Below are 27,230 nucleotides of genomic sequence, written 5' to 3'. Positions count from 1 at the left end.
CTTGCTTCTGCTTTTGGTGTAACTGCTAAAGCAGATGAATGCTTTTCTTTTCCTTTAAAATAATCAAGATTTTGGTGAATTGTCCATTCATTGATTGTGTTAATCTATGTGTCCCTTCTTCTAACCAAAGAAATAGTTTGGTTAGTGAATTAATCCTAAAGCATAAAGCAAGAAAAATCTGGCATTGGGCTTTCTTGAAAGGCACATGGGCATAGTTGGTGATGTAATTGCCACTGTAAGAACTTCTGAGGAATAAGTACTCCATTCCCCTTGAATGGATTCATATATGGAAGTTTATTATGCCCACCTTAAAGACAGTGGTGTCCCGTGTTTTTCGTTTATGCGTACCCATTGGTTTGTGTGTTTGTACGTTTACTTGTTTGGTTTTATGTTGAGCAACATCAGGAAACTCTAAGAACTTTGCACTTAACCATGAGTGAGAGAGTGGGGTGGTAGCGGGGTGGTAGCAGGGGTCTGAGTAGAGTGGTAGCATGATCTAACTTTACAGGATTCCCTGGCTGCTGGGTTGAGAATAGATGGAAGGGAGGCAAGGGTAGAAGTGGTGAGGCCAGCTAGGAGACCCTTGAACTATGACGAGATGTGTAAGATGACAGTAGCTTGGAAAAAGACAGTAAAATGCAGGCCGTGAGAAGCATTGACTCTAGCTAAATTCTGTGAGAAGAATCAACATGACTTGTTGATAGATTTGGTTAGGTATGAAAGAATAGAGGTCAAGCATAACTCTAAGATTTTGGCTAAACAGCTGAAAAGATGGAGCTCTAAGGATTAAGTGATCCAAATGGGTGAGGATCAAGAGGGTGAGAGAGCAGGATTTGGGGGAGCTGATGAAGTGCTCCTGATATTGCATGCAGCTCTTCCCCTGCTGGCCCCTGAATGCTTCTAAACCTGAGCTCTCTCATTGCTCCCATCTCAGGCTCTTTTTAAGAGCTCTGCTAAGCTTCCCATCCTGCCTTTGTGTCTTTGAAGAGTGATCATGAGCTGATGGCTTGCCCAGTGCCTTATCTGGAAGGTTACTGAAAGTCCTCCATCAGTCAGGATCCAGGTGGCACGGTAAGGGAAGGCAGTCACTTTTTACATGCCCTGCAAATGGACTGTCAATAATGGTGGTTCATTCTTGGCAGCTGTTTTGCTGTTTATAGCAATGGCTTATGCTATCATGACGGGAACAGGAATTAGCAGTCTTTATAGTTAATATATAGAATGTGTGATGTGTAAACATATTATAAGGATGTTGCTTAGAGGGGTTGTTGAGACAGGCCATCCCAAATTCTGACACCAGTGGAAGGTCTTCCCTCTGTGATTCTGAACCGCTGGGCATAGGAATCATATGGGGATCTTTTTAAGTTGCTGGTTCTGATTTAGTCATTCTTAGAGGGAGTGGGAGCACTAACATTAATTGCAGGTGAAGATGTGGCTAGTACTGGCCTAAGGACCAAGTCTTTAGTGGCTTTGAACTTGTTTAATTTCTGCAGTCTGTACAGCTGTTGATCCTTGTAACAAAGATCCAAGTGCATCTTTCCTAAATAGATGGAATGGATGGCATTTGAATTGGTGGAGAGCAGTGCTCAGACCCAATGGGCATGGGAGAGGGCTGACAGAGAGCAGAGGAGGAGGAACAGAGGTGGAATCTAGCATCTTCCCGCAATCACATGGTGCCTGTTCCCAGAATTGGGAGTCTAAGAAGTTGAATTTGATCAGACTGCATCTTGGAGGACTTTGATTAGCCGACTGACTTTCAGAATATTGTGTCAACCTCTACTTGAACATTTTCAGTGGCTATGCATCACATGCCAAGATAATTTTAAATGGTACATGAGCAATTTAGGTTATAGGTGGGGCATCAATATTTTCTTATATTCTTAATAGTTATGTTATCTTGAATTTATCATAAGAGTTTAGATATCTGCTTTTCTTATCAGTCAATGAGGTTCTGTGCATAGTGGCCACACTTCGTCTGTGGTTCTGTCTCTAGATCCTGCCCATCATCATTGTTCAATACATGGAGAAAGGCCTGGTTAAACTTAGCCACAGATTCTGGAGTACATGTAGCTAAACTTTGTTGGGTTCTCAATGTTGGCACTGTTTTCACTGTAAAGACTTTTGAAAAAATATTTTAGAACCTTTCCAATCACTTCTTGGTGAACAAAGGTTAGTATTATAGAGAGGATTAGTGATGTTGCCAAAATATAAATCATTCTGACAGATGACACGTCGGTGACAGACAAATTATTGACAGATTCTGGGAAAAAAATGCCAACATGTTTAAAGTCTGTCTTTAAAATGTTAGCTTTTTAAATGGGATCTTTCTTAATTTCTATATTTTGGGAACACTAGATATTTTTGTAAATTGTTAAGAATGACTTTTTAAAATTCATTTTCTTACCCTCCCTCAAATAAAAATGAGAGGATTTAAACAAAATAATTGTTTGAAATATTACATAGTGGGAGTGGTTAATGAGGTTGTTTTATGATTGAATTTAAACTTTGACTTATAAGGAAAAATTGAGACCATTTAGTTTCTTTGGATTGCTCTTTTATGAGCTTTTTTTTTTTTTTTTCAAAAAAGCTTGTTTGATTTTTCTAATGGTTAAAGTAATAAATACTAGTTGTAGAAAGTTTTAGGAAAATATTGAAAAACTTAAAAAGTAAAGTAAAAGTCATATATGATTCCCAACATCAAGAAATACCATCTTGCCATGTTTTGTTTGTGTCTTATAATATCTATCTGGTTTTGGTATCAGGGTAATACTGACCTAGTAAAACGAATTGGGAAATATTGTTTCCTTTTCAATTATCTGGAAGAGTTTGTGTAGAATCACATTATTTGTTCCTTAAATATTTGGCACTGTTTATCAGGTAAGCCTTCTGGGCCTGACATTTTCTTTGTGAGAAGGTTATTTATCTATGTCTTTGTTGAGCCATAGGGCTGTTTGTGTCAACAGATTTATCAGGTTCATCTAAGTTGATGAATGGATTGGTACAAATTTAGTTATAATTTTTCTTATTATCCTTTTAGTATCTATAGCATCTGTAGTAATGTCATCGCCATCATTCTTGATATCAGTAATTTGTCTTTCTTTTCTGGATTAAAAAAAGGGTTACTACGTTTACTGATGAAGAGTTTATCAATGTAGCTAAAGGTTTTTAAATTTTATTGAGCAATAACAATAGCAAAAACCCACCAGCTTTTGGTTTTGATTTTTCTGTATTGTTTTTTGGTTTCGTATTTGATTGATTTCATTCCTGATTTTTTCCTCTTCCTTCTCCTTCATTTGGCCTTAATTTGATGAGATGAAAGCACATTTCATTGATCTGAGATGATCTTTTCTGATATAGGTGTTTCATGACATTCCTTTCTCACAAATACTGCTTTAGTGTCTTCCATACATTTTGATATTGCCATATTCTTTCACTACAGAATACACTGTAATTTCTTTTTGATTTATTCTTTGATCAGTAGGTTATTAAGAATTATGTTATTTAGTTTAAAAACATTTGTGGATTTTCCAGTGATATTTCTGTTAGTTTGGAACTCAATTCCATTGCAATCAGGTAACATATTTTGTATGAATTCTTTTAAGTGTATTGAGATTTGTTTTCTGACTCAGAATTTGGACTGTATTCATAATGCTCACTGTGAACTTAAGAAAAAAATGTACAATCTGTTGTTTTAGGGTGGAATATTCTAGAAGTGACGGTTAGGTCTATTTGGTAGATAATGTTGTCTTCTATAGCCTTATTGATTTTTCTGTCTAGTTGTCCTGTCAATTATTGAAGAGAGACATATTAATCTCTGACCCTATTTGTGGATATGTCCATTTCTCTGAATAGTTCTGTTTTGGCTTGTGTATTTTGAAGCTTTTTAATTAGGGGTGTGAATGTTTAGGATTCTTATATCTTCCTGATTAGTGAACCTCTTTATCATTGTCAAATAATTTTATTTCTGTTGTTGTTATTATTCTGAAAGTTTCTTTCTCTGATATATAGTTATACCAGACTTTACAGGAAAAATTATATTTCCTAAACAATACTGTGCAACAATTTATGTATAGCCATATATATATATATATGGTTAATCCAGCTTTCCTTTGGTTAGTGTTATCATGGTATATCTTATTCCATTCTTTTATTTAACTTTTGTGTCTTTATACTTAAAGTGCATTTCTGTAGGCAGTACATGGTTGTTGTGTCTTGCTTTTTTATTAATTCTGACAATCTCTGTGTTTTAATTGAGATGTTTAGACCATTTATATTTAAGGTAGTTATTGACATGGTCAGGTTTAAGTCTATAATCTATTTATTTTCTATTTGCTCCTTCTGTTCTTTGTTCCCCTTTCCCTTTTTTGTTTCTTTTTAAATTGTTAGCATTTTTTATGATCAATTTTATCTCCTTTCTTGGTTTGTTAGCTATAACTTTATTCTGCTATTTTGGAGGTTGCTTTAGAGTTTATAGTAAAGTCAGGCTTCCATATCCATGAGTTCTACATTGGTGGATTCAACCAACTGTGGATCAAAAATATTTGGGGAAAAAAAAAAAAAAGCATCTGTACTGAACATGTAGACTTTTTTTATTGTCATTATTTCCTAAAGAAAACAGTGTAGCAACTATTTAAATAGCATTTACATTATATTAGGCAGCGTAAATAATCTGGAGAAAATTTAAAGTATACTGGAAGATGTGCATAGGTTATATGCAAATACTGTACCATTTTTTATCAGAGACTGGAGCATTCGCAGATTTTGGTAGCTGAGCTGGGTTTTGGAACCAGTCCCTCATGGATATTGAGGGATGCCTGTGTACATACTTACCTGGCATATTTTAGGTACTCAGTAAATATTTAGTGAATGAACACATGAACAAATGTCTCCCTGGTGCCTAGGCCACAGGGCTGCTGAGAGCCAGAGGCACCAAGAGTGGTTATCAGTCCTGTGCTGTCAGACAATTCTTCTTCCCCAGCTTTTAATTTTTTTCTCTTTTATGCCATATTATTTATGGCTATTTGCTTTACTCTTCTGGTCGTGATGTTAGTCCCTTGAGATCAGGCATCTATATCCTCTTCTCCCTCAGTCCCTGAAGGTTTCAGTAAATAGGGTCTTTATCCTCAGGTATGCTTTGCCCAGGCTTTTTTGAAAGAGTGCATGGGGTGGATCCTCTGGATTAAGGAGGCTATAGCCTTGACTTATTGTGGCCAAATCCCCTAAAAGTAAGAAATTTTTATCAGGAAGGACAGATATTTTTTAAGATAGTAAATAGGAAAAAAGCCTTCAAAGAAATGGTCTAAATTTAACTTTAGCTGATCTAGGCAAAGCTACACATGGGAAAGAAATTCAGGTCTAACAGATTTTCCCCATTCTTGGAACGCCACCAGTATTTTCATATTTTCAAGTCTCTTGGAAACACACACACACACACACACACACACACGTATATGATTGGACTTCTTGATTAAAAAGGAAAAACTTATGCTTTCTTTTTCTTTTCTCTTTTGCAGCAAGTAACTGGCAGAAGTTTTGGTGATAAAGATTTTCGGACAGGTTTAGAAAATGGAATCCTCCTCTGTGAGTAAGTATAGCCTATATTCAGTTGGTTTTATTCAAAAAAATCATTAATACTATCCAATTTGGCTGTAAGACTTCTAGTGTTTTGTTTTGAATTTATTCACAGTTTGAATCTGAAACTAAAAATATCACGTGGGCTAGGCAAGAAACACAAGTCAGTGTGGGAGCCTTGGTGTGTATAGGGAGTGGTGGGGACTGTGGCAACTGCAAACAAGACAGAGAAAGAGCACCTGGTAGCTGATGCTCAGCTCCAATAATCTTTCTCTGTGCATCAATTTGAGCCCAGGTAATTGTAAGGGCGGACCTAATTGTGGTAAAGGTAATAGCTTTTCTCCCCTCTTCAGTCCCAAACAGAAGCAGCTTGTGCCAAAAGAAGACAGTGCTTCTAAATACTTACAGCATCTTAAAAGTATGCCAGGTTATGTTCCCCACTTTGCCTGTTTCACTGATGTATTTTGGACATTTAATTTGTGCTGTGGGCAGAATTTAAATGTGAACAATAACTGCAGTGTTTAATTTTTGTGTTTTGAAGAGTTCATAGCTCCTGTGAAGTAGTTCTAGATACAAAATAAGCAGAGCCTTCATACTATAAAGTATAGACATAAATTTCAAGTTTCAAAATTTGCATTTATTTAATTCTGTGATTTCTATAATTACAGAATTATTCTGTAATTTCTATACTGATTATTTTTGAAGTAAAATGTACATACACTGAAACAGCTCCTAATTGTATAATCTAATGGCTTTTGAAAGATGTGCACATGTATATAACCTATACTCTAATCAAGATATAGAACAAAAGGTTTCCTCATGCCCCTTATCCCTCAATCTCAAGCTCCTGGAGACAAACACGATTCTGATCTGTATCACTGTAGCATCTATTTTGCCTTCTCTTAAACTTGATGTCAATGGAATCATATAGAAAAAAACTTTTATTCTGGCAACTCTCAGAATATTGCTTGGGATACACTGATGAAATGGAAGGAGTGTGGGTTTTGGAGCCTGAGGACAAGAGATTCATGTTCCTACTTTACCCCTAAATCATTTAATCTCCCCAAGTCTCATTTTCTAAAATCATAATAAAAATTTATAACTATTTTATAGCCTTTTTATAAACTTCAAAAGGTAGGGTAAGTGAGGCACTTTCAAAGATCGTGCAGCACTGTACAAATGTTGACTATTTTGTTGAACCTCTCAACATAGTTCATGTCAGCATTTTTTCTACTTCCCCAGTGTTGTTCTTTCTTCAAAAACAAGTGTATATCTTCTGTTTGATGTTTCCATATTCTATTTTCTATGAAGTCTCTCCACCCTACTCATGTTGTATAATCCCTCACCCCCTCTTTTCCCTTTATTATTACATCTCAATCAGAGCTTAACTCTTAGGTAAGCTGTAATTACTTCAGCACCTCAGTGGAGGCAAGCCCAGTCAGGCTCTGAACTCTTTCCTTCTGTTCTAGCACTTGCTTTTCCCATGATTCTGGGCTTAGCCCTCTCCTGAACAGAATCTGATCTAATTCATGTGGACCATGTTGGTTGAGTTGAAGTGGGTCTTTTGTCCAATTTTTGTTTACCTAACATTTGCTCCAGAGATTCTTGTTGGCATCCACTTCTCTACTATATTCTCATGCCTGGTAGGTAGGATGAAATTGTCTAAGTCATCTAACCACAGGGGATTGAACCCACTGGTCTATTTGAAGGAGCATGAGCTTTGGGGTCTGAGGACTAGGAATCAAGCCCTCATTTCCCCAGTGGGACTCTAGCCAGCAGCCCTGGCAAAGAGTTTGCTCAAGTGGAATGAACCACATAGGAGGCCTGAGGCAAGGAAAGCCAGTAGCATGAACCCCAGCTAGGTCCTATGAGAGAGAAAGCTGGGTCAGGAGCCATAGAAACCAGATGCGCACAGATTTCTAGAGATGGAACTTGCAGAGCAATGAGAACCAAAACCATGACCCAGGAGCCGCATGCAATGGTGGCTGGGACAGGGGAGGAAGAGCATTTTCTTCCTCACCCTTATGGCTAGGTTCTGTCTAAGTCGAGACTATAGGCTGCCACAGACTGAGATTAGCAGGTATATTTTCTGGAACTTGTATCCCAAGGCCAATCTAGCAAAAAGGAGGACTTGCTCTGTTACCAGTGTGGGATTGGTAGATGGCAGGGGCCAAAAGCCAGGACACTCAGCATGGAGGGTTTTAGGAAGTTGAAGGCTCCCAGACAATGGAGCCACGCAGGTGTCAAACACCTGTCTTTGGAGATTAGATTAGAATGCCTAAGTCTGTACCACTCTCTAGAACCAGAGAGAGTTTAGAGGATGCTGGTGATTAGGAGTTCTAACTCATAGCTACCCCACTCCACAGAAATATTAAAAAATATAAGGACTTTCAAATTTTGAAAACTAAGCAGTTTTGCTCTTCTTAGAATGGGGCTTTTTATAGTACATAGCCTTTAAAAAATTATTTGATGCTTTCCAGTTTTGTGTTATTCAAAATAGAAGCCCAGTTGGTATCTTGGAACAGTGTTTTCATCCCAGTTGGCAAATACATGAGCAGCATTATTGAATTCTTTCTTTTGTTCAACAAATGTTCATCGTTTTGTCCAAGTTGGATCCACTGTAAATGTTAGTAGCAACTGTGTAGAGACACCAGGCTCTTTGTTCACTAAAAATTTCCCGGTTTGTTGTAGGAGTCTTAAAAAAAAATCATTTTCATCAAACAGAAGGATATCTTCTGGGCCTGTGGTCTGGTTTTCCCCTGACCAGCCTGGTTTCAAACTTAACGGTGGTCTCTAAGGAATATTATTATACTTATTTTACAGATGACATAACTGGGGTACAACTTGGGATTAAATAACTTGGCTAAAGTCACACAGATAAAAAATATTTAAGTTTCGATGGGCGCAGTGGCTGATGCCTGTAATCCCAGCACTTTGGGAGGCTAGGGCAGGTGGATCACCTGAGGTCAGGAATTCAAGACCAGCCTGGTCAACATGGTGAAATCCCATCCCTATTGAAAACACAAAAAATTAGCTGGACTTGAAGGCGGACACCCATAATCCCAGCTACTCAGGAGGATGAAGCAGGAGAATTGCTTGAACCAGAGAGGTGGAGGTTGCAGTGAGCCAAGCTTGCACTACTGGACTTCAGCCTGGGCAACAAGAGCAAAACTTCGTCTCAAAAACCAATTAAGTTCAGGAGGTCTGATTCCTTAGCTTTTGCTGTTAATCACTGCTCTATTCTAGAATTAGGATTCTAATGGGAAAGAAAAGAGAGATTGGCAGGTGGGGAGAGGAGAGGGCATTAGTGTCTGCAGACCTAAGTGTGAGAAGGGTGGCAGTGCAAAGGGTGAACCACTGGGTCTCAACTGGGCAGAGGACAAAGAAGGACTGTATGGGGTTGATGGTCTTAGAAAAACATAAGCATCAAGGGTCTGGTGGTCCCACTTGGGCTAAGAAGGTGACTTTCATAAAAATGATGGCAAGAGACCTGCAAGGGCCAGAGACTGTGGCGTACATGGCGAGCATGTATGACAGAGATGGAATACCCTCAAAATCACCCTGGGAGATCTCTTATTTCATATGGCTTTGAATATGCAGCCCCATGCAGGAATACTAATACATAAATCTGTAATTTACAGTAATAAGCATAAAATAGCATGTATGTGCTCAGTGGAATGGCAATAGATGTGTTTTTGCCATCCTCGTGTCTCTTCCTCTGTTGTTTTTGCCAAGTGTGTGTGTACTTGAAGTTTCAGAGGCTAAATGCTTAAATGATATGAGCCCTTTTCTGAGTGTTTAATAAAAGATTGGGGTCAAAGTGTGACAGAGCCACAATCATGTGACAAATGTTACACTGTTAGAAATATTAATCATATACGGCACAGTGACCTTGATGACTTACGAGTCAAAAAGTCAGGATGCAGAGAGTTATTCTTTAAAGAAGAGGCTCCCAGGGGTTGAGCGGGGTGGCTCATGCCTATAATCCCAGTACTTTGGGAGGCCAACTTGGGCAGATCATGAGGTCAGGAGTTTGAGACCAGCCTGACCAACATGGTGAAACCCTGTCTCTACTAAAAATACAAAAATTAGCTGGGCATGGTGGCATGTGCTTGTAATCCCAGCTACTCAGGAGGCTGAGGCAGGCAAATCGCTTGAACCCAGGAGTCAGAGGTTGCAGTGAGCCGAGATTGCGCCAGTGGACTCCAGACTGGGCAACAGAGTGAGACTCCATCTCAAAAAGAAGCTATTGGAGTCATTAGAAGATGATATTTTCTACTTCCCTGACAAACACACCAGGCTGTTTTGAAATGACTCCAGAAGTGAAACTTTCTGACTTGTATTCCTGACTCTGATTTTATTATTTAGATAGGAGTCTGTGGAATTTTATCTGGATCTGGGGTTGGCAAATTATGGCCCTTGGCCTATGTTTGTACTGGCCTTCATGCTAAGGATTTTTTTTTAATGTTTTTAAAGGATTGTAAACCAAACTAAATTAAACAAGAGTCCGTATGTGGCTCACAAAGCCTGAAGTGTTTACTATCTGGTCCTTTACAGAGAAACTTTGCCAGTTCAAAAGGACTATGGAATTAATTTTAGCTGTAAATTGTTTATCCTTGTAAAGTTGAGAAACTGAGTTTGGGCAGTGCAAAATGCTCTTTGGGTAAATCAAATAACTTTTTACAAAATGTTTTCCCGGGAGTCTCTTTATAAGTTTACTCCCGACCTTTTTATTTTGGACAATTTCAAATTTATAGAAAAGTTATAAGAATAATATAACAAACATCCATGTACCCTGCACCTCAATATACTAATTGTTATCATTTTGTCATATTTACTTTATCTCTTCATATGTATATGCCTCTTTTTCTCTGAGCCATTTGAACATAAGATGCAAACATCATGAAACTTGACTCCTAAATGTTGCAGGGTGGATCTTCTAAATATAGGAACATTACCTTCCATAAACATTCAAGGCATTTAGCAATAATATAGTAACATCTAAAGCATATTTCAGAGTTAAATCCTAGTATCCCCAGTAATATCCTTTATGCTGACTTTTTAAAAATCTAGGATCTAATCAAAGGTCACACATTGCATTTGGTTACGTCTCCTTAGTTTCCCTAAACCTAGGACCATCCATCTAGTCTTTTGTGTCTTTCATGACATTAACATGTTTCAAGATTCCAGACAAGCTATTTTGTAGATATCTTACATTTAGGTTTTTCTAATCGCTTCCTCGTGGTTAAATTCAGGTTAGACAGTTATAGCAAGGGAATTACATGGGTGATGGTAAATGTTCTTGGCATGGGACATAGTAGAGTTTTTCCCATTGCTGGTAATGTTATGATTGATAATTGGTCAAGGTGATATCCCCAAGATGTATGCATTGTTAATATGCCTTTTCTTTTTTGTCATCTGTGAAAGATACTCTGAGGTTGTAGAAATAACTTGCTATCCCAAGCTCTTTCATCCAATGGGTTGAGTATCTATTGATGATACTTTCCTGAATCAGTCATTACATTGAGAGTTGAACAGTGGTGATTTTCTAATACTATTCTTTCTACATTTGTTAGTTGGCATTCTTGTGTCTTTTTTAAGAAAAGAGCTTTCCTCCCTCCTCTTTTTGAGTATCGACAATCTGTTGGCATCCATACTTTTACGTTATCCTTAATTGCTGAAAGTTCTCTATAGATAATGAAGGAGGTAAGTGGTATTAGCAGGGCTGTTTTACAAATACAACCAGAATACAGAGCTCTCTCATGCTGAAAGGATAGGAGGGTGGGGTCAGTGGAGGATGGAGGGGTGTCAGTTTTCAATAGAGTGGTCGAGACCAGATGGAGACAAAGGAGTGAGGTGGACCTGGACTACAGAGGCCAGAGAGAGAAAAGACTAGCACCTTCAGGCAGCATAAATGATGGAAACCGTGTACCATCAAAACCACCCCAGGAGATGTCATATTTTAGCATGGGGGCTTCAGGTGATGTCACTGCGGAGTTCAGGTAAGAACTTTGCACAAGAAAGACCATTTATGGGTCAGGTGCGGTGGCTCACGCCTGTAATCCCAGTACTTTGGAAAGCCAAACTGGGTGGATCAGGAGGTCAAGAGATTGAGACAACCCTGGCCAACATGGTGAAACTCCATCTCTACTAAAAATACAAAAATTAGCCGGGTGTGGTGGTGTACACCTGTAATCCCAGCTACTCAAGAGTCTGAAGTGAAAGAATTGATTGAACCTGGGAGGCAGAGGTTGCAGTCAGCTGAGATTGTGCTACTGCACTCCAGCCTGGCAACAGAGTGAGACTCTGTCTCAAAAAAAAAAAGAACATTAATGACCATGGTGATTTTCTTTAAACCCCGAGAAAAGTACAGACCACACATGAGTTAGTTCTACACAAAACCTTCAATATTTTTAAGTTAGTTTTAGTAAAAATTATTTCTTTGAAAGCATAGATATATGTTAATGAGGAAGAGCCCGCTAGTGGCTTACTGTTTTCTGTCTTATCTAAAGCATTCACTGCAAGAACCTCAAGGAAATGAACTCTTAAGTTTTTTAGAATCTCATGTCTTTTGACCAGAGCTGTATGAAAGTCATATTTCTACTTGTAAACATACAGTGGTGTAATTGGCGTAGGAGGCCGAAAATATTTCCTCACTGTTAGGTGTTGCTTGATGTGTGAAATCAAGAGTTGATAAGCCCCGCAGGGGTAAGTTATCTAGTCACCACCACATCAGAAGGAGACAGAGGTATTCCAGCTTTTCTTTTGTTTCTTCTGCTCTCATGTTGCCTGTTTAGGGATAATTCTATGAAATTTTCAAATCTTTTGGTGGGGTCATTCCAGAAAAGGGACAAGCTTCCTTGCATTTTATCTCTAAGGTATAAATGAAAGTAACTTGAAAATATCCTTTTCCTGGTGATGAGGCACAATTACTGAATTATAGAAAACAATAGAAGACAAATTAATTCCTTTGTCCACTGTATTAAATCTTTAGTGGGAATCTTAATTTAGAATCAGAAAGATGGGTTTAAAGTCAATGTCACTTTCACTCCCATCTCCCGGTGTAGAATTCTTTTTTTTCTCTTCAAATTTTATTTTAAGTTCCAGGGTATATGTGCAGGATGTGCAGGTTTGTTACATAGGTAAATGTGTGCTAGGGTGGTTTGTTGTATAGATCAACTGGCTCTGTCATCCAGGTATTAAGCCAAGCATCTATTAGCTATTCTTCCTGATGCTCTCCCTCCCCCAGCACCCTCCTCCTGTACCACGTATAGGCCCTAGTGTGTGTTTAACCCCTATGTGTCTATGTGTTCTCATCATTCAGCTCTCATTTGTAAGTGAGATGTAGTGTTTGGTTTTAGGTTCTTGAGATAGTTTGTTGAGGATGATGGCTTCCAGCTCCACCCATGTCCCTGCAAAGGACATGATCTAATTCCTTTTTATGGCTGCATAGAATTCCATGGTGTATCTCTACCATAATTTCTTTATCCAGTCTATCACTGATGGGCATTTGGGTTGATTCCACGTCTTTGCTATTGTGAATGGTGCTGCAAGGAACATATGCGTGCATGTATCTTTATAATAGAATCATTTATATTCCTTTAACGGGAATTTCTGGGTCAAATGGTATTTCTGCTTTGAGATCTTTGAGGAATCACCACACTATCTTCCACAATGGTTGAACTAATTTACATTCCCACCAGCAGTGTAAAGCATTCCTTTTTCTCTACAACCTCACCAGCGTCTGTTGTTTGATTTTTTTAATAATCACTATTCTGATGGTGAGAAATGGTATCTCATTGTGGTTTTGATTTGCATTTCTCTAATGATCCATGATGTTGAGCTTTTTTTCATACTTGTATAGAATTATTTTTTTCACTTTCCTCATTTTCTACAAGTAGACGTGTCAAAATGATGTTGGGTCTTCTACATTTAGAGAAGGGGCTTTTTTTGGTGGTGGTGGGGGGGGAGTTGAGTTGAAGTTTTCTAGTGAGATTTTTTTTGTTGTTGCCAGTGATAGAAATGCAGCTGAAACAAGTTTAAACAAAAATGGGATGTGATTGGTTCATGTGGATAAGCACAGAGGTCAATCACTGGTACACACACATACCCAAGGTACAGACATAACTATATAACCATGCTTGAACTACATTATCTGTCTGCCTGCCTTCCTGCCTCTCTCTCTCTCATTATATATATATGTATTTCTATCTAGGTTGTCTGTCCATCCATCCATCCATCTATCCATCCATCCATCCACCTACCCATCCATCAGTCCATTCATCCATCCATCCATCCATCCATCCATCCATCCATCCATCCATCCATCCATCCAGCCAGCCAGCCAGCCATCCATCCATCCATCCATCCAGCCATCCAGCCATCCAGCCAGCCAGCCAGCCATCCAGCCATCCATCATCTATCTCTTGATTCTGCTTTCTTCTTTATTGCCTTTATCTTTGGATAAGCTTTCCTATGTGGTGGCTACTGTTGGCTTTTAGCTTTTATTTTACTAGCTTTGCAATCCCAGCAGGAAAAAAGAGATTTTGGTTTTTTTGGAGTAAAGTAATCCCAGTAGAAGCCCTGGTGCCTACCCTTTGTTGACCTCAGTTGGGCCTGATGCTCATCTTGGAATTAACCGGATGACCAGGTCTGGATTTGCCCTTGCTTGGAGCCAGGAAGTAGCCTGAGCTCTCACCACAGTCTACCCTACCCCACATCTACCCTACTATGCCTGGAGAGTTGGGAGGGAAAGTTGCCCAAGTGATAATTAAGGAGCTATTATCAAAGAAGAAGGAATGACTATTGGACGAACAAAATTAATACATGCCTGCCGAGGGACTGTTCTATCCAACAAGGATGGACAGCCCTTGAAACTTCCAGTGGAGAAAAGGTGAGCTTAAGAGTGGTGTGCAAGCTTTATTAGGTGTCTTCGAGGCCTAGGTTAGACTTACATAGGGATGTGTTCAAAGAAGGATACTTTGGAGAGATTTATGTTTTGAGAACTTTCCTGTCAGGAATCCATTCCTTTATCCCTCTCCTCTCTAAACTACAGAGTGAGTTCCCTTGGTGAGGTAAAGCTGAGGCCACCGAAATCTGTAGATTGGTCCTTCCTTGGGAGTATTGCCAGAGAAAAGCCTCTCTCCTGAGAAACGGGCCTTGTCCTCTACTGGTTGGTTCCCTCAGCCCTCAGATGATAACTGCCTTTGCTCTGAGCTGTCTCCCGGGCTTTTAACCTTGCTCTCCAGGGGTTTGGGCTGACGCTTCCAGGAGCTACCATTTTTCTCCTGATGTGCCTGCCATGTTCCCTAACCCTGCTGCCTCTGAGCCCTTGGAGTTGGGAGAGAGACTTCTCTCCCAATGATAGCTCTTTGAGCAAATCTTAGACAGGTGGTCCTCTGAGCAGTCTGTACTTTCTCCTTTTAATGTATAGCACTCTCTACTAAATAACTTGGCACAGATTCCCTGAGAGTGGACAGGAGACCTTGCAGCTATCCAGCTGAGTTTCTCCTCACAATCGTTTGCTGTCTCCTAGAATAAGGACTCTCTATATCCAGTTCTGTCCAACCTCAGGGTGTGTCTCTGCATAATTGAGACCTTTTCTTTCCAGAGGCTGGGGTTAATGTTTGCTTCCCTGGCATTAGTCCCAATGTCTGTTCATCCTGAATTTCCTAGAATTTCTTTAGCCATTTCTTCCAGGAGGTCCAGGGGAGCCCCAGCCAATGGGATCTCTGTGGAGCTATTCAAACATCCTAGGTGGGTTTTGAAGCTGATGAGCTCCTGTGTCTCCACAGGGATGATATTGATGTCACCAGAACAATTCCTTTTTGCATCTGAGCAGTTCCACCTATTGCAGATAATTCTCCTCCATTTTGTTCACTTTAAGCCAGTGGTACCTCCTACTCATGAGAACAACCCCATTTTCACCTTCAGATTCTAAAATGCTTTCTGACAGTGGTGGTATTGGATTTGTAACTTGCCCATAGAAGAAATGTAAAGCCAAATTTCAGTGTGTGTTTGACTATGTTTATTTTCTTACCCAGATTCTTACTGATATGCTCTCCTTTATTCTTTGGTTTGCTTATTATTTTCCCCACCCTTTTCTTCCATTTTTGTTATTCTCTAAGGACATATATTTAACAAAAGCCAGTTCAAAGCCTTTTATGAGAGAATATAGTGGAAAGTGAATGGATTTTGGAATTCCTACATTGAATCCTATGAAATTGTGTCAATAGACCAAAAAATCGTTAGATAATGTCATTTCCTGGGGTTGAACCTAGTAGATGGAGGAGATGACATTAAAATAGTCAAATAATGTAATTTCCTAGGGTTCAACCTAGTAGATGGAGCCTCCTGTATGTCCTTAGGCTAGTAACCCAACCTTTCTGAGTCCCTCAGTTTACTTATCTATAAAAACAGATAATAATTGTAAAAAGTCATATAGAATTGTTCTGAGGATAGAATGAATTGAAAATAAGTATAAAATTCTTTGTTTAGTGCTTGGAACATAGCAGGCACTTAAATGCTAACTTTTCCCCATTCATCTATGTAATGGGGAAATTACTACTTGGTGAGGTTTCTGGGAGATTCCAGTAAGAGAATACAGTGAAGCACTCTGCATAGCGTCTGGCCCTTGCTTGGCACCCTGTACCACTAGCTGTTCTCATTATTATTGTTGGAAATAGTCCAAAAGTCAATTATGAATATGACATAGTCATTGCAACTCTGTGTCACTGTGCACTCACTGGCTCGCTCCCTCTGGCTGCCAACAAACCATGGGATGAAGGCATTTGGATTTTACTTTCTAGTTTCTCTCATCTAGCTTGTGATCAAAAACTGGGCAAGACAATTTGGGTCCCTTACAAACTTGATCATGTGTGAGTAATGAACTTTGGCTTGCAGAGCTTGGGAACTAGAGTGATTGTTTTGAAAACAATAACCTTGACCTCTGTGGTGATGTCATTTCCTCCCACTTCATCCACTCTGTTGTGGTTTCCTTCTCTGGGAAGCTGTTCCAGAACCTTCTAGGCAGAGTTAGTAGGTTCCTATCTGGCTGTAAGAACCCATACACAACTCCACTTTAGTGCTGTCATAGAGCTCTACTTCTTTGTTCCATGTTTTACCAGATTGAGAGCTTCTCAAAGACCCTTTCTATTTATCTTTGTGTTTCACTCATTTGACACTGGTGTAGCAAATAATCCATTTAATAGAAACACTTGATGAATAGATTGAGACCCAGATAGAAGAATTCTACCTAGACCACCTGATCATCAATACTGCCTTTAACTTTATCCCAGTCTTAGGCAATATTATATTCTCTCTCTCTCTCTCTCTGTTTCTGACACACATGCACGCGCGCGCGCGCACACACACACACACACACACACACACACACTTTGTATAAACAACAGACCTATACCTGAAGACTGGGAGACCAAAGGATGGATGTCCTTGCTTTCTCTAAGTATTAGATTCTCCATTACAAATTCCATCTTCCTAGGAGTCATAGAAGTGAACTTAAAAGTTTTGTTTTGCAAACATAGCATCATGAAATGAAAGTCTGAGTATGTTAATCTACAAATAAGTGACCAATAAAGAATGTTTTAGTGGATTTTTATCTCAGTTCCTGTGTTGCTGAAATAATTTTCTGGAGATAAGAAATCTGTTGGCAAACACTTTTTCTATCATCACTGATAAAGGAGCTGCTTGTCAGAAGGAGGGCTGGCCTTGGATTCTTGTCATGATTTCAGCATGAGATGTGGTGTGCCACGGATGTGTCCTAGTCTTCTAGGACAGGTTGAGGGTTGATGGTGTAGCTCTGTGTGGAGTCATTTTATCACATGGAGGAATTGTTGGCTGTCGACCATGTGCTGCATAGCACCAAATTAGGCACCAAGAGGCATAAAAACAGAATGTAAAAGATGATCTTCAAAAGTTGTATGATGTGCTTGGGGACTGGACCCACACAGACCCTTCACAGAGCAGTGAAGTTACAGTGTAAATCAGTGAACAGGTAAATGTAAAAGTGACCAAGATTTAATCTCCAAGATTTAATAAGTAGTTAAATGAGGATATTGTTACAGCTTGGGAGACAGTTAATTGGGGAGATATAATATTAATTGACTGTGAAAAAAAGAATAGGTTGAGAGAAATAGAAAATCATCTTTATAGAGAAAAAGCAGTTTTTTCTTCTTTATACTTTCATAACACTCTGGTCACCAAAATGTGTGTTTTTTGTCCCCCATAATGACAAATTCTCCAGTACTAGCTGGGTATCTTAAACTTTAACTTAATCTCAACACTAACTGGAGATAATGCAGACCCCACAGATTAAGGGCTCAGTCCCACAAGACTGCCCCCCCATTTTAGATGCCAGTTGAGAGTAGTAGGTCCTCAGGGGACCCACAACTTCTGTCTACTTGGCTACAAATTGGAGGCTTTCATGGGAACATTTATCAGAATGGCTCACAGAACTCCGGGGAACATTTGTGTATATTTACGGATTTATTCTAAAGGATCTGATAAAGGGTACAGATGAATGACCAAATGGAAGAGATGCAAAGGGGAAGGCATGGGGCCAAGGGAATGGGGTTTTCATGCCCTGCTGGCGGTCCATCCTCCCAGCACCTCCACATGCCCAGCAACCCAGAATCTCTTCAGACTCTGTTTCAGGGATTTTTATGGAGTTTTGTCACTTAGGCATGATTGGTTACTAACTATGCTTCCAGACACTTTTCCCTTCCTGGAGGATGGGAATAGGGTTAGAAGTTCTAAGCTCCTAATCATAGCTCTGTCTTTATGGTAACCAGCCTCCATCTAGGAGCCTACCAAGAGTCACCTCATTAGAGCAAAAGACGTTCCTATCACCCGCTCCTATCACCCAGGAAATTCCAAGGGATTAGAAGTTCTGCGTCAGCAACTGGGGTCAAAGACTAAATATTAGAGAGAAAAAAATGTGCCTAGCATTCCTATTCCTCAGGCAATTACAAGGATTTTAGGGACTCTGTGCCAGGAGCTAGGGATGAAGACCAAAATATAGATTTCTTAATATAATTCACAGTATCACAGCATGCTACAAAGGCAGGAGGAAAGATTTGGAGTCAGGAATGAGTTAGGCTGTGTTTGGCACACATAGAGGAGAGCTGCCTGAAAGGGCAAGGACATCTCTTCCTTTATCCAACTGACCTTTTTAAGAACCCATTTACGAGTGTAGTAAGCTACTGTAAAGATGAATGCACTATGCAATCACATCATTGTAATGGTGGTGGTGGGGCAGCTGAACTGAAATCTAAATCCTGACTCTGGAATATAAACCTTAAGTTCCCTTCAAGAAGCAATATTTAGGTGGAGACCTGAATGAAGAGGAGAAATTCTTCTCTTCTACCAGGAAAGAAGAAAGGGAAATGAAAATTGAGAAGAAACATACTCTAGGGCTGAAAGAATAACATGATTGAAATCCCTAAGACTGGAACAAGCTCTGTGTCTTGGAGGAATTACAGGTAGACTTGTTTGGCCAAATGTTAGAAAACCAGTCGGGGAATGGTATGAGATCAGTGTGGATGGAGAGAAATAGTAGGGGCAAGAATGTGCAGGGCCTTGCAAGACATATAAAGATTTGGGGGTTTGATTCCCAAGAGCAATGGAAATGAAGAGGATTTTGAAGAAATTAACAGCACCTGGTAGAGTGTAATGATGAATGAAAGAAAAGACAAAAAATAATTTTGGTGTTTCAGTTGAGTGGGGCTCTGCTACAAGCCAGTCTCCTCTATTTGTTGGAGAGGTCATGGTTTCAGTTTGGGCAGGCTGAGTTTGGGATATGGACAAGCCACCCAGGGCCAGAGTCCTCTAGGCTGTTGGAGATGAGGGCCTGGTGCTTAGGAGTGAGACAATGCATTCAACTTGCTCAAATTGGATTTGTGAGCCACTGTTGGACATCAAGGTTAAGCTGTGAGATATGGAAGCCTCTCTGAGGGAAAGGTCACGTTAGGAAAGAGTTGCAGAATAAGGTCTCAGTTTGAGGAAGTCTCTACCCTGGATCAGGGGTGGTAGAAAGAGAAGCTCACAAAAGAGCTATTGGAGAGATGAGAGGAAACCCAGGAAACCGTGATGTCATGGAAACCAAGAGGGCTAAGAAGACTTTTAAGAAGGTGGAGATGACCTTTATCGTATGGCCGTGGTAGATGTCAGTTTCAGCATATCCTCAGAAACACCCTACCTTGCTTGCAGAAGGAAGGATTGGAGGCTTTTATGAATTAACATGTATCTATAGGAACTGCCAGTCAACTGATCATAATTTCGCCTAACTGTTTTAGGTCTAGCTCATGTTTTTGTATGTTTCCAACATGCTGTTGTTAGAGACTTTGTGTAATATAAACTAGAAATGCAATCTTTTTCTGAGATATTGATGAAGAGATGAGATTAGTGTGACCAATGGCTAATTAGTAGAGCAGCCATACAACTTGTCATTTAAACCGAGGCACTGTTCAGAGTGAAAGGGAGTATTAACCAGATGAGATGCTAGAACAAGTAGAATCTGGGACTGACCTCCGCTAACTGGCATATGTGGTCACTCCAGTTATTGATGACTTTAGACTGGTCTCTACTGGACACCATTGCTTTGTTGAGTATTCACAAACTGATCCCTTATTTAGTCCTTAAAGAAACCCCAGTGAACCTAGACGTCTCCACCTCTCTTCTGTAGATAATTAGATGGAGACCCAAGGTGGCAGAGCACAATGTGTCTTTGCATTCTTTGTCTAGAGCTCTGTGTTTAACCCTGATGCCCACTCTAATCTCAGCAAACTTGGGTCCTTTATCCATTACTGATTTTGGCCTCAGCAGACTGGGAAGAATTTGATAGGCCTTTCTATGTAGGGTTCTCCCTTGTCTTTCTGCCAGATCACAATTGGCCATGCTGACTTGGCCTGTCTCCAGCTTTTTGGCACCAAGACTCATTAAGCCTTTAAGTTCAAGTGAGGACATTTCAACCCACTCCTTTTTTGAAAAAGATCTCCAGTGAAAAAGCTGCTTTTTGTTTGAAGATTGGACTGGCTTAGGTGGGGGCTTAGGCAAGAACTGAGTATCCCAAACAGGCTTCTGTTAGAAAGATGAAAACAGATGGAGAACATGGAAGGTGAATATGCAGGACTCATGATGAGCAGAATGAGTCCCAGTGTTGCCTCTTTTTTTGAATCCTCACCAAATAAATAGCCCTTGGTTCCTACTCAAGAGAGAGACTCTTAGCACAGTAGGGGATACTGTTTCCATTCAAACTGTTCTTTGGGCATCAATTGCAAAATCTACTCTGGGAGCTCTTGTGTGCAGTTAAGCATTGTGCCTTTGGAATATTCTCAAGCTCATCTGTCTTTGTAAATACTCTGTTCGTTAAAAATTATATAATCCTTGACACTTCCTTTCTTCTAACACACAGTCTTACATGATCCAGAGTCAATAGGGCATTTACAGAGTTTGTTTTGAAGCTTCCTAGAAATGTGTTTGAAACTTATTTTAGCATAATTGTCACTTGGAACCACTTTCCCCAACATGCGGTGATCCTCTCATCCTGTTCCTCTGCACCTTAATAAATATTAAAATTCTCAGACTGGAATCTCAGGCTAATCTTTCTCTTCCTGAACTAGTTTTTGACAGATTTTTTTAGAATGATCAATTGATTTGAGAAAATATAACAACTGGTTTAAATGTGGGCTGCTCATATGGTAGATGAGAAACTGGCCTAGCCTGTTGCCTGCCTGTGGGGTTACATGCTGGATTAGGCTTTGCTTAGATTTAAGAGGATTTAGTAGCTCTAATTGTATTTTCTTAATAATCCATTTTCTGATTGTCTCTAATGGGCTGTCAGGCTTGGTGGGCTGGCTTCCCATGATGAAGTATGCAAAATCCCTGCCTCAACCATTATGAATGTTCCCTTTGGTTACTCAAAGGAGTGGACTTAAATAGCCTACCAATGACCCAGTTTATAAATGATTTCTTTAAAAAGTTAACTGTGAAGAAATAGACTTCCTTTTTGGTATCAAGAGGAAGAAAGAGTGAATAAAAAGAAAAAGAAAGTGAAGACTGTGAATCTGAGTAATTAGCTCTAGTGCTTGCCCTTCCCTAAGCCACTGTAGACTCTGCTAGGAGACTAACATTCCCAAACACGGCTTCATTGTGACCGGTGGCCTCTTCCCAGAAGATGGGATGTGATTCAAATTCCTTTGCCTGGAATGTGGTGTCCCTCACTGTCTGGAGGCAGTGATTCTATTTAGCTCATCAACCCTGTCCATTTGCACTGGCCATAGAGGTTGATCTATTGTGCCTATGATTCTGTTTGTGTGTCCTTACTTTGTATCTTTCTTGCATTTGCTTCTAGCTACCTGGGGTGCTGTAGTCCCTGTCCATTTCCATGTTCCTAAATCCCAAACACACACAATAGACTCCTTACCCTCCACCATGACATCCCCAGTGTTGCAACCTGAATTCAGTCCTCTGAGTGCCCATGGCTGTTACAGCCGTGCATTCCAAAGTGGAGATAACAGTCCTGATTTCAACTGCTGTGTCCTTCCTTTCTCGTTTGAAAGAAATTTTGACTGTGCCTAGAGCAAGTCATTTGTCTCACACATGGCACTACTCATGAAGTTGGATATTTTAACTTTCTGTTAGATTATGAATTCCTTAATGGTAGAGACAGTGACTCACCCATCTTTGTATGCCTAATGGTGCTCGCACATGGCAGGCATATAGTAAGTTTTTAAAGGGAGAATGGGAAAAAAGAAAGATTATTTAAAAATTAATACTTTTAAAATTATTGACATGTTTATAACTAATCAGAAAGTGTGTAGTAAACCACTACAATTTTAACTCAGAATGGATCATAGACTTAAAGTAAGGGCTAAAAACTACAAAACTCTTAAAATAAAACAAAGCAGTAAATCTTTGTGACTTTGTATTAGGCAATCATTTTTTTAACATAAACATCAAAAATACAAGTGACAAGAAAAATAAATAAATAAATTGGGCTATATTAAAATTTTAAGCTTTTATCCTGCAAATGATATCATCCCTCACCCCACAGAATGGGAAAAAATTTTACAAATAATATATCTGATATGTATCCAAAATATACAAAGAGCTCTTATAATTCAAAAAGAAAAAGATAACCTAATTTAAAAATTGTCCAATTTAAAAATGGATAAAATTTTGTCCAATTTAAAAATGGACAAAATATCTGAATAGATATTTCTCCAAAGAAGCTACAAAAATGACTAATAAGTACATAAAAAAGATGTTCAATGTAGTCTTGAGAGAAATGCAAATCAAAGCCACAATGAAATACCACTTTACACCTACTAAGATGGCTATAATAAAAAAGGAAGACAGTAAGAAGTGTGGCATGATGTGGAGAACTGAGAACTCCCATGCATTACTTACAGGATTGTAAAATGATGCAGCCATTTTGGAAAACAGCTTGGCAGTTCCTCAAAAGGTTAAACATTAAGTTACCATATGATCCAGCTGTTACACTCCAAAGTACATACCCAAGAGGAGTGAAAACACACATCCATACAAAATCTTGTACTCAAGTGTTCATAGCAGCATTATTCATAATAGCCAAAAGGTGGAAACACCCAAATGTTCACAGTGATGAATGGATAGATCAAATGTGGTATATCTTTGCAATGCAACATTATTTGGCCATAAAAAGGCATGAAGCACTGATGCCTGCTACAACGTGGATGAACCTTGGAAGAACCTTAAAAACATTGTGTCAAGTGAAAGAAATCAGTCACAAAAGACTACACATTATATAATTTCATTTATATAAATGTCCAGGATAGGCAAACCTATAGAGACAGAAGGCAGATTAGTGGTTGCTTGGGGCTGGGGGTTGTGGGTGAGTCAGAAAGGAAGTGAAAACTAATGGATTTGGGTGTTCTACTAGTGGAAGAAAAACTAAAATTCATTTGTAGTGATGGTTGCATAATCCTGTGAATGTACAAAAATACTGAATTCTACATTTTCAATGGGTAAACTGTGTGTGAATTGTATCTCAAGTCATTCACACACACACACACACACACACACACACACGGGTTTGAATTTTTGTCTTCGAGATATTTACAATGTCATCTAGAAGACTCATTCCAAATATCATTTAGTTCATTTCTAGAGGTACTAGTATCATGAGGTGCTGCTCGTATTTTAGAACATCGTTGGAGAGAATGTTCCATATATTGATAATATTTATACTGTCTACTTCAAAAGAGATGTAAAGAAAATTAGAAAAATAAAACTAAAAAAGGCACATGAATCAAGATCAGAAGTAGTAACATCAGACAAGGAAAGGCCGTGGAATGGAAGAGTGCGAAGATGGTATTTAAGTACCACACAGCTTTTGCATCACTTAACACTCTTCTTCTGTGCAGATGAAAAGGCTTTGCTTGCTGTTTGATGATTTTTCTGCCAGAGCCTCTGGCCTCAAGAATGTATTCCCCAGTCCTCTGAATAAAAGCGTATTTTGTATTTCTGCTGCCCACCCAGTAAAGGAGAATAATGTGTGCTGCCCAAGGGGAGATGGCCACATTGTTTTCTCCTCACCCCATTTGTATATCCCCTGGTACATCAAAAAAAGGACCCAGAGACTTTACTGCTTCGTCTGGAATTAACCAGCTCCTAACTCTTCTTTAAAGAGGAACAGGGTGACTCTACTCATTCCCATCCCCTCTTTCACAGACCAATAGGAACTTCATGGAGTAATAACTGGCAGGAAGGAACTAAAGGCCTGTCAGATAATCCTTCTTTCTCCTGTGTGATTGTTTGGTCCTGAGGGAATGATTCAGATATGATTAATGGGCCAGGCGTGGTGGCTCACACCTGTAATACCACCACTTTGGGAGGTGGAGACGGGTGGATCACCCAAGGTCAGGAGTTCAAGACGAGCCTGGCCAACATGGCAAAACTCCATCTTTACTAAAAATACAAAAAGTAGCTGGGCATGGTGACGCACACCTACAATGTCAGCTGCTTGGGAGGCTGAGGCAGGAGAATTGCTTGAACCCAGAAGGCAGAGGTTGCAGTGAGCCGAGATCACACCACTGCACTCCAACCTGGGGGACAGAGAGACTCCATCTCAAAAAAACAATTGATGATAACAAAAGTTGTAAAATCATTAGCAGATCTAAACCATTATAGTTCCAAAACTGATGTTTTGGGTCTTTCCCAGTACTTTGAGTTGTTGCTCATTTTATTAACAATTCACTCAGCAAACAAAAATTGAGGCCCTACCAAGGACTGGCCCTTATACTATAGCTGGAGTTAAGGAGAGAACTAACCCTTTGCCTGATGAAGAAGCCAGACAATTTCTGTTATGTGTGATAATTAGGGAAGCCAAAGAATGTTGGGATCCAGAGGTGGAAGGTGCAGTCTCTACTTAGGAAATGGTTTGGTGAGGAGGTGCCATTTAAATTGGGTTTTGAAGGATGATTAGGGGTTTGCTAGACCACACAGGAGTAAGGCCTGTGGGAAAGGCAGTTCAAGGGAGGAAGAAGTAAGCATCTGAAAATGCCCAGCTGTATGAAGAGGCTTTTTGCATGCTCAGGGTCAAAGCTTAGGACAAATGTAAGGTGGGGCAGACTGGAGGTGAGAGGTAGATATCAGGTCGGTTTGTGAATGATCTTCAGTAGCATGGTAAGGACTTCCCACAGCATCCAGTGAGCAGTAAGCAGCCAACCCAGTCTCATACAGAAGGGCAATGGGATTGGGTTTGCTCTTTAGGCAGTTACCTCCGGTGGCAATGGAGACGAAAAACAAATAAAACACCATGCCTCCTGAGGAGCAGCAGAAATGCTTACTGCACCTACTTTATTATGTCTGTCCTTAGTTATGCACATCCTACATCTCAGAAGTTCTCTTCCAAATTACTTGTTTAGAACTTGGAAGTTATTGCCCTGTAGAAGTAGTGTTCTTTATAAAGTCTTATGTAACCCAAACCACATCTGAGATTTTGTGAGCCTCACTGTAGAACCCAGCCTCGTGAGTGTGTCTGAGCTTAGCTGGTGTTGGGTAAATGTTTGATAATAAGATGTGAAATGAATAGGAAGTAGATTCAGAATTCTTATGGCCACATTAGGAGCAGAATCCCCTTTCTCTGCAGCTGTTGACTTGTCTTCATCATCCTCAGGATGGCAAGTAAGGTGGGGGAGATGGGAGCCTTCTTGAAAAGAGTCAAAGGACAGCTCAGTTTTGGCAGAAAGCAGGGCTGGGGCCAGCTGTGGCTGCAGTGATTATGCAGTCGGGTCTGTCTTTGGAGCTTCTTTCTGCCTTTTCTTTGTCGGCATCCTCCCTTCCTTCCGCCCCATCACCAGCTTTTCTGTTGCCTTCCGCCTGTCCAGAGACTACGCCCATGGAAGCCTGCCCCTCAGAAGGACGGGCATTGTCTTGTTCCCTCACTGCTGTTCTTTCTTTGCTTCTAATCTAGCTTCAGCCACAGGCAGGATGCTCAGGAGGAGAAGTGAGCCAATGGTCAATACAGCCAATTTTCACCAGTGGGAGGGCTGCATAGAAATCTGCTTGGAGTAGATGATAATAACACATGACATTTATGAAGGGTATCTTGTATACCAGGCCTGTGCCAAGTGCATTGCATGCATTGTTTTACTTATTCCACATTCTCAAGCTATCAGTACTAGGTATTTTTGTCTCCATTTGAAAGAGGAGGAAACTGAGGCTCATGGATATCACTAATTTGTCAATAATATGTCAATAACTTCAATAATTTGGCTAGTGAGTTACAGGGCTGGGATTTGAAACCAGGTCTTTCTGTTTTTGGAGGTGCCTGCTGCTCTTGGAATTTTATGAACCCCAATCCTGGAACTCTTGGTTCTGAGAACTTCTTGCAAAAGAAGAGTTGGGAGCTAACTGTGTATTCCACCACAGGACTGGATACGGAAACCTTTAGAGCTGCTTCACAGCAATTTCACCTGAGTTTTCTCTCCACCCTCTTGATAGTAAACCCAGCAATAACTGGGTTTTAGCTGCGCAAAGAAAATGCTAATTACAATCATTTATATGTAATTACTACATAGCACAATGATGATTGCACATATCGTTGCCTGTGCCAGAGTAAATTTAGTCTCCATATTATTTGTTATACTAAGTTCTTTTCGTGTGTTGGCAGCTTTTGCAGTTTATTGATCACATGTGTTGTCTTAAGCTTGTAGCTTATAAAAGCAGGGAGACTCTTGAGTGTGAAAGGCAGTTTGGGGGTGATTGGGATTGATCACCAGGTGAAGGCATTTGGAGGGTGCCCTGTGGCACTTGGGAGCCTGGAAGTTCTTGGAAGAGGGAAGGAACCTGGCCAGAGCCAGGATTTAGCAGTGGTCAGTTTGGGTGCAGTGGACCTTGGATTAGGATGGAGATGGTCTGCAACATGCAAAAAGTGAAGCGTCGTAGAAAAGTACTGTCTTCAGATTTAGAAACCCAAGTTTATAATCCCAACTCTACTGCTTAGGAGCTCTGACCTCAGACTTGTGCCTTCACCTCCTGGGGACAATTCCTTTACTCCTTATCTAGATTATTTGATTTGATTTTTATGCCTTTTCTAGTTCCCAACGTTCATAATTTCCAGACAGCAGGAATAATTATGCAAAGGATGGACTGTAAAA

At 39.9% G+C, this 27,230-nt stretch overlaps 1 protein-coding gene across 25 annotated transcripts in view; it reads left to right on the top strand.

Moving 5' to 3' along the window:
• Positions 1-27,230, top strand: part of LIMCH1 (LIM and calponin homology domains 1) — a 349,321-nt gene that overhangs the window by 132,589 nt on the left and 189,502 nt on the right. For 23 of the 25 annotated variants that reach the window (XM_008993431.5, XM_008993430.5, XM_003732511.6 and 20 more), the window contains exon 2: positions 5,514-5,584. In XM_008993431.5, coding sequence (XP_008991679.2) covers positions 5,514-5,584 — 71 coding nt within the window. The remainder of the gene's footprint in view (positions 1-5,513; positions 5,585-27,230) is intronic. The other 2 variants (XM_078367290.1, XM_078367286.1) reach the window with 1 other exon arrangement.

Source organism: Callithrix jacchus, chromosome 3 (genome assembly GCF_049354715.1).
Source record: "Callithrix jacchus isolate 240 chromosome 3, calJac240_pri, whole genome shotgun sequence".
Lineage (NCBI taxonomy): Eukaryota > Metazoa > Chordata > Mammalia > Primates > Cebidae > Callithrix > Callithrix jacchus.
This window is presented reverse-complemented; position numbering and strand designations above follow the sequence as displayed.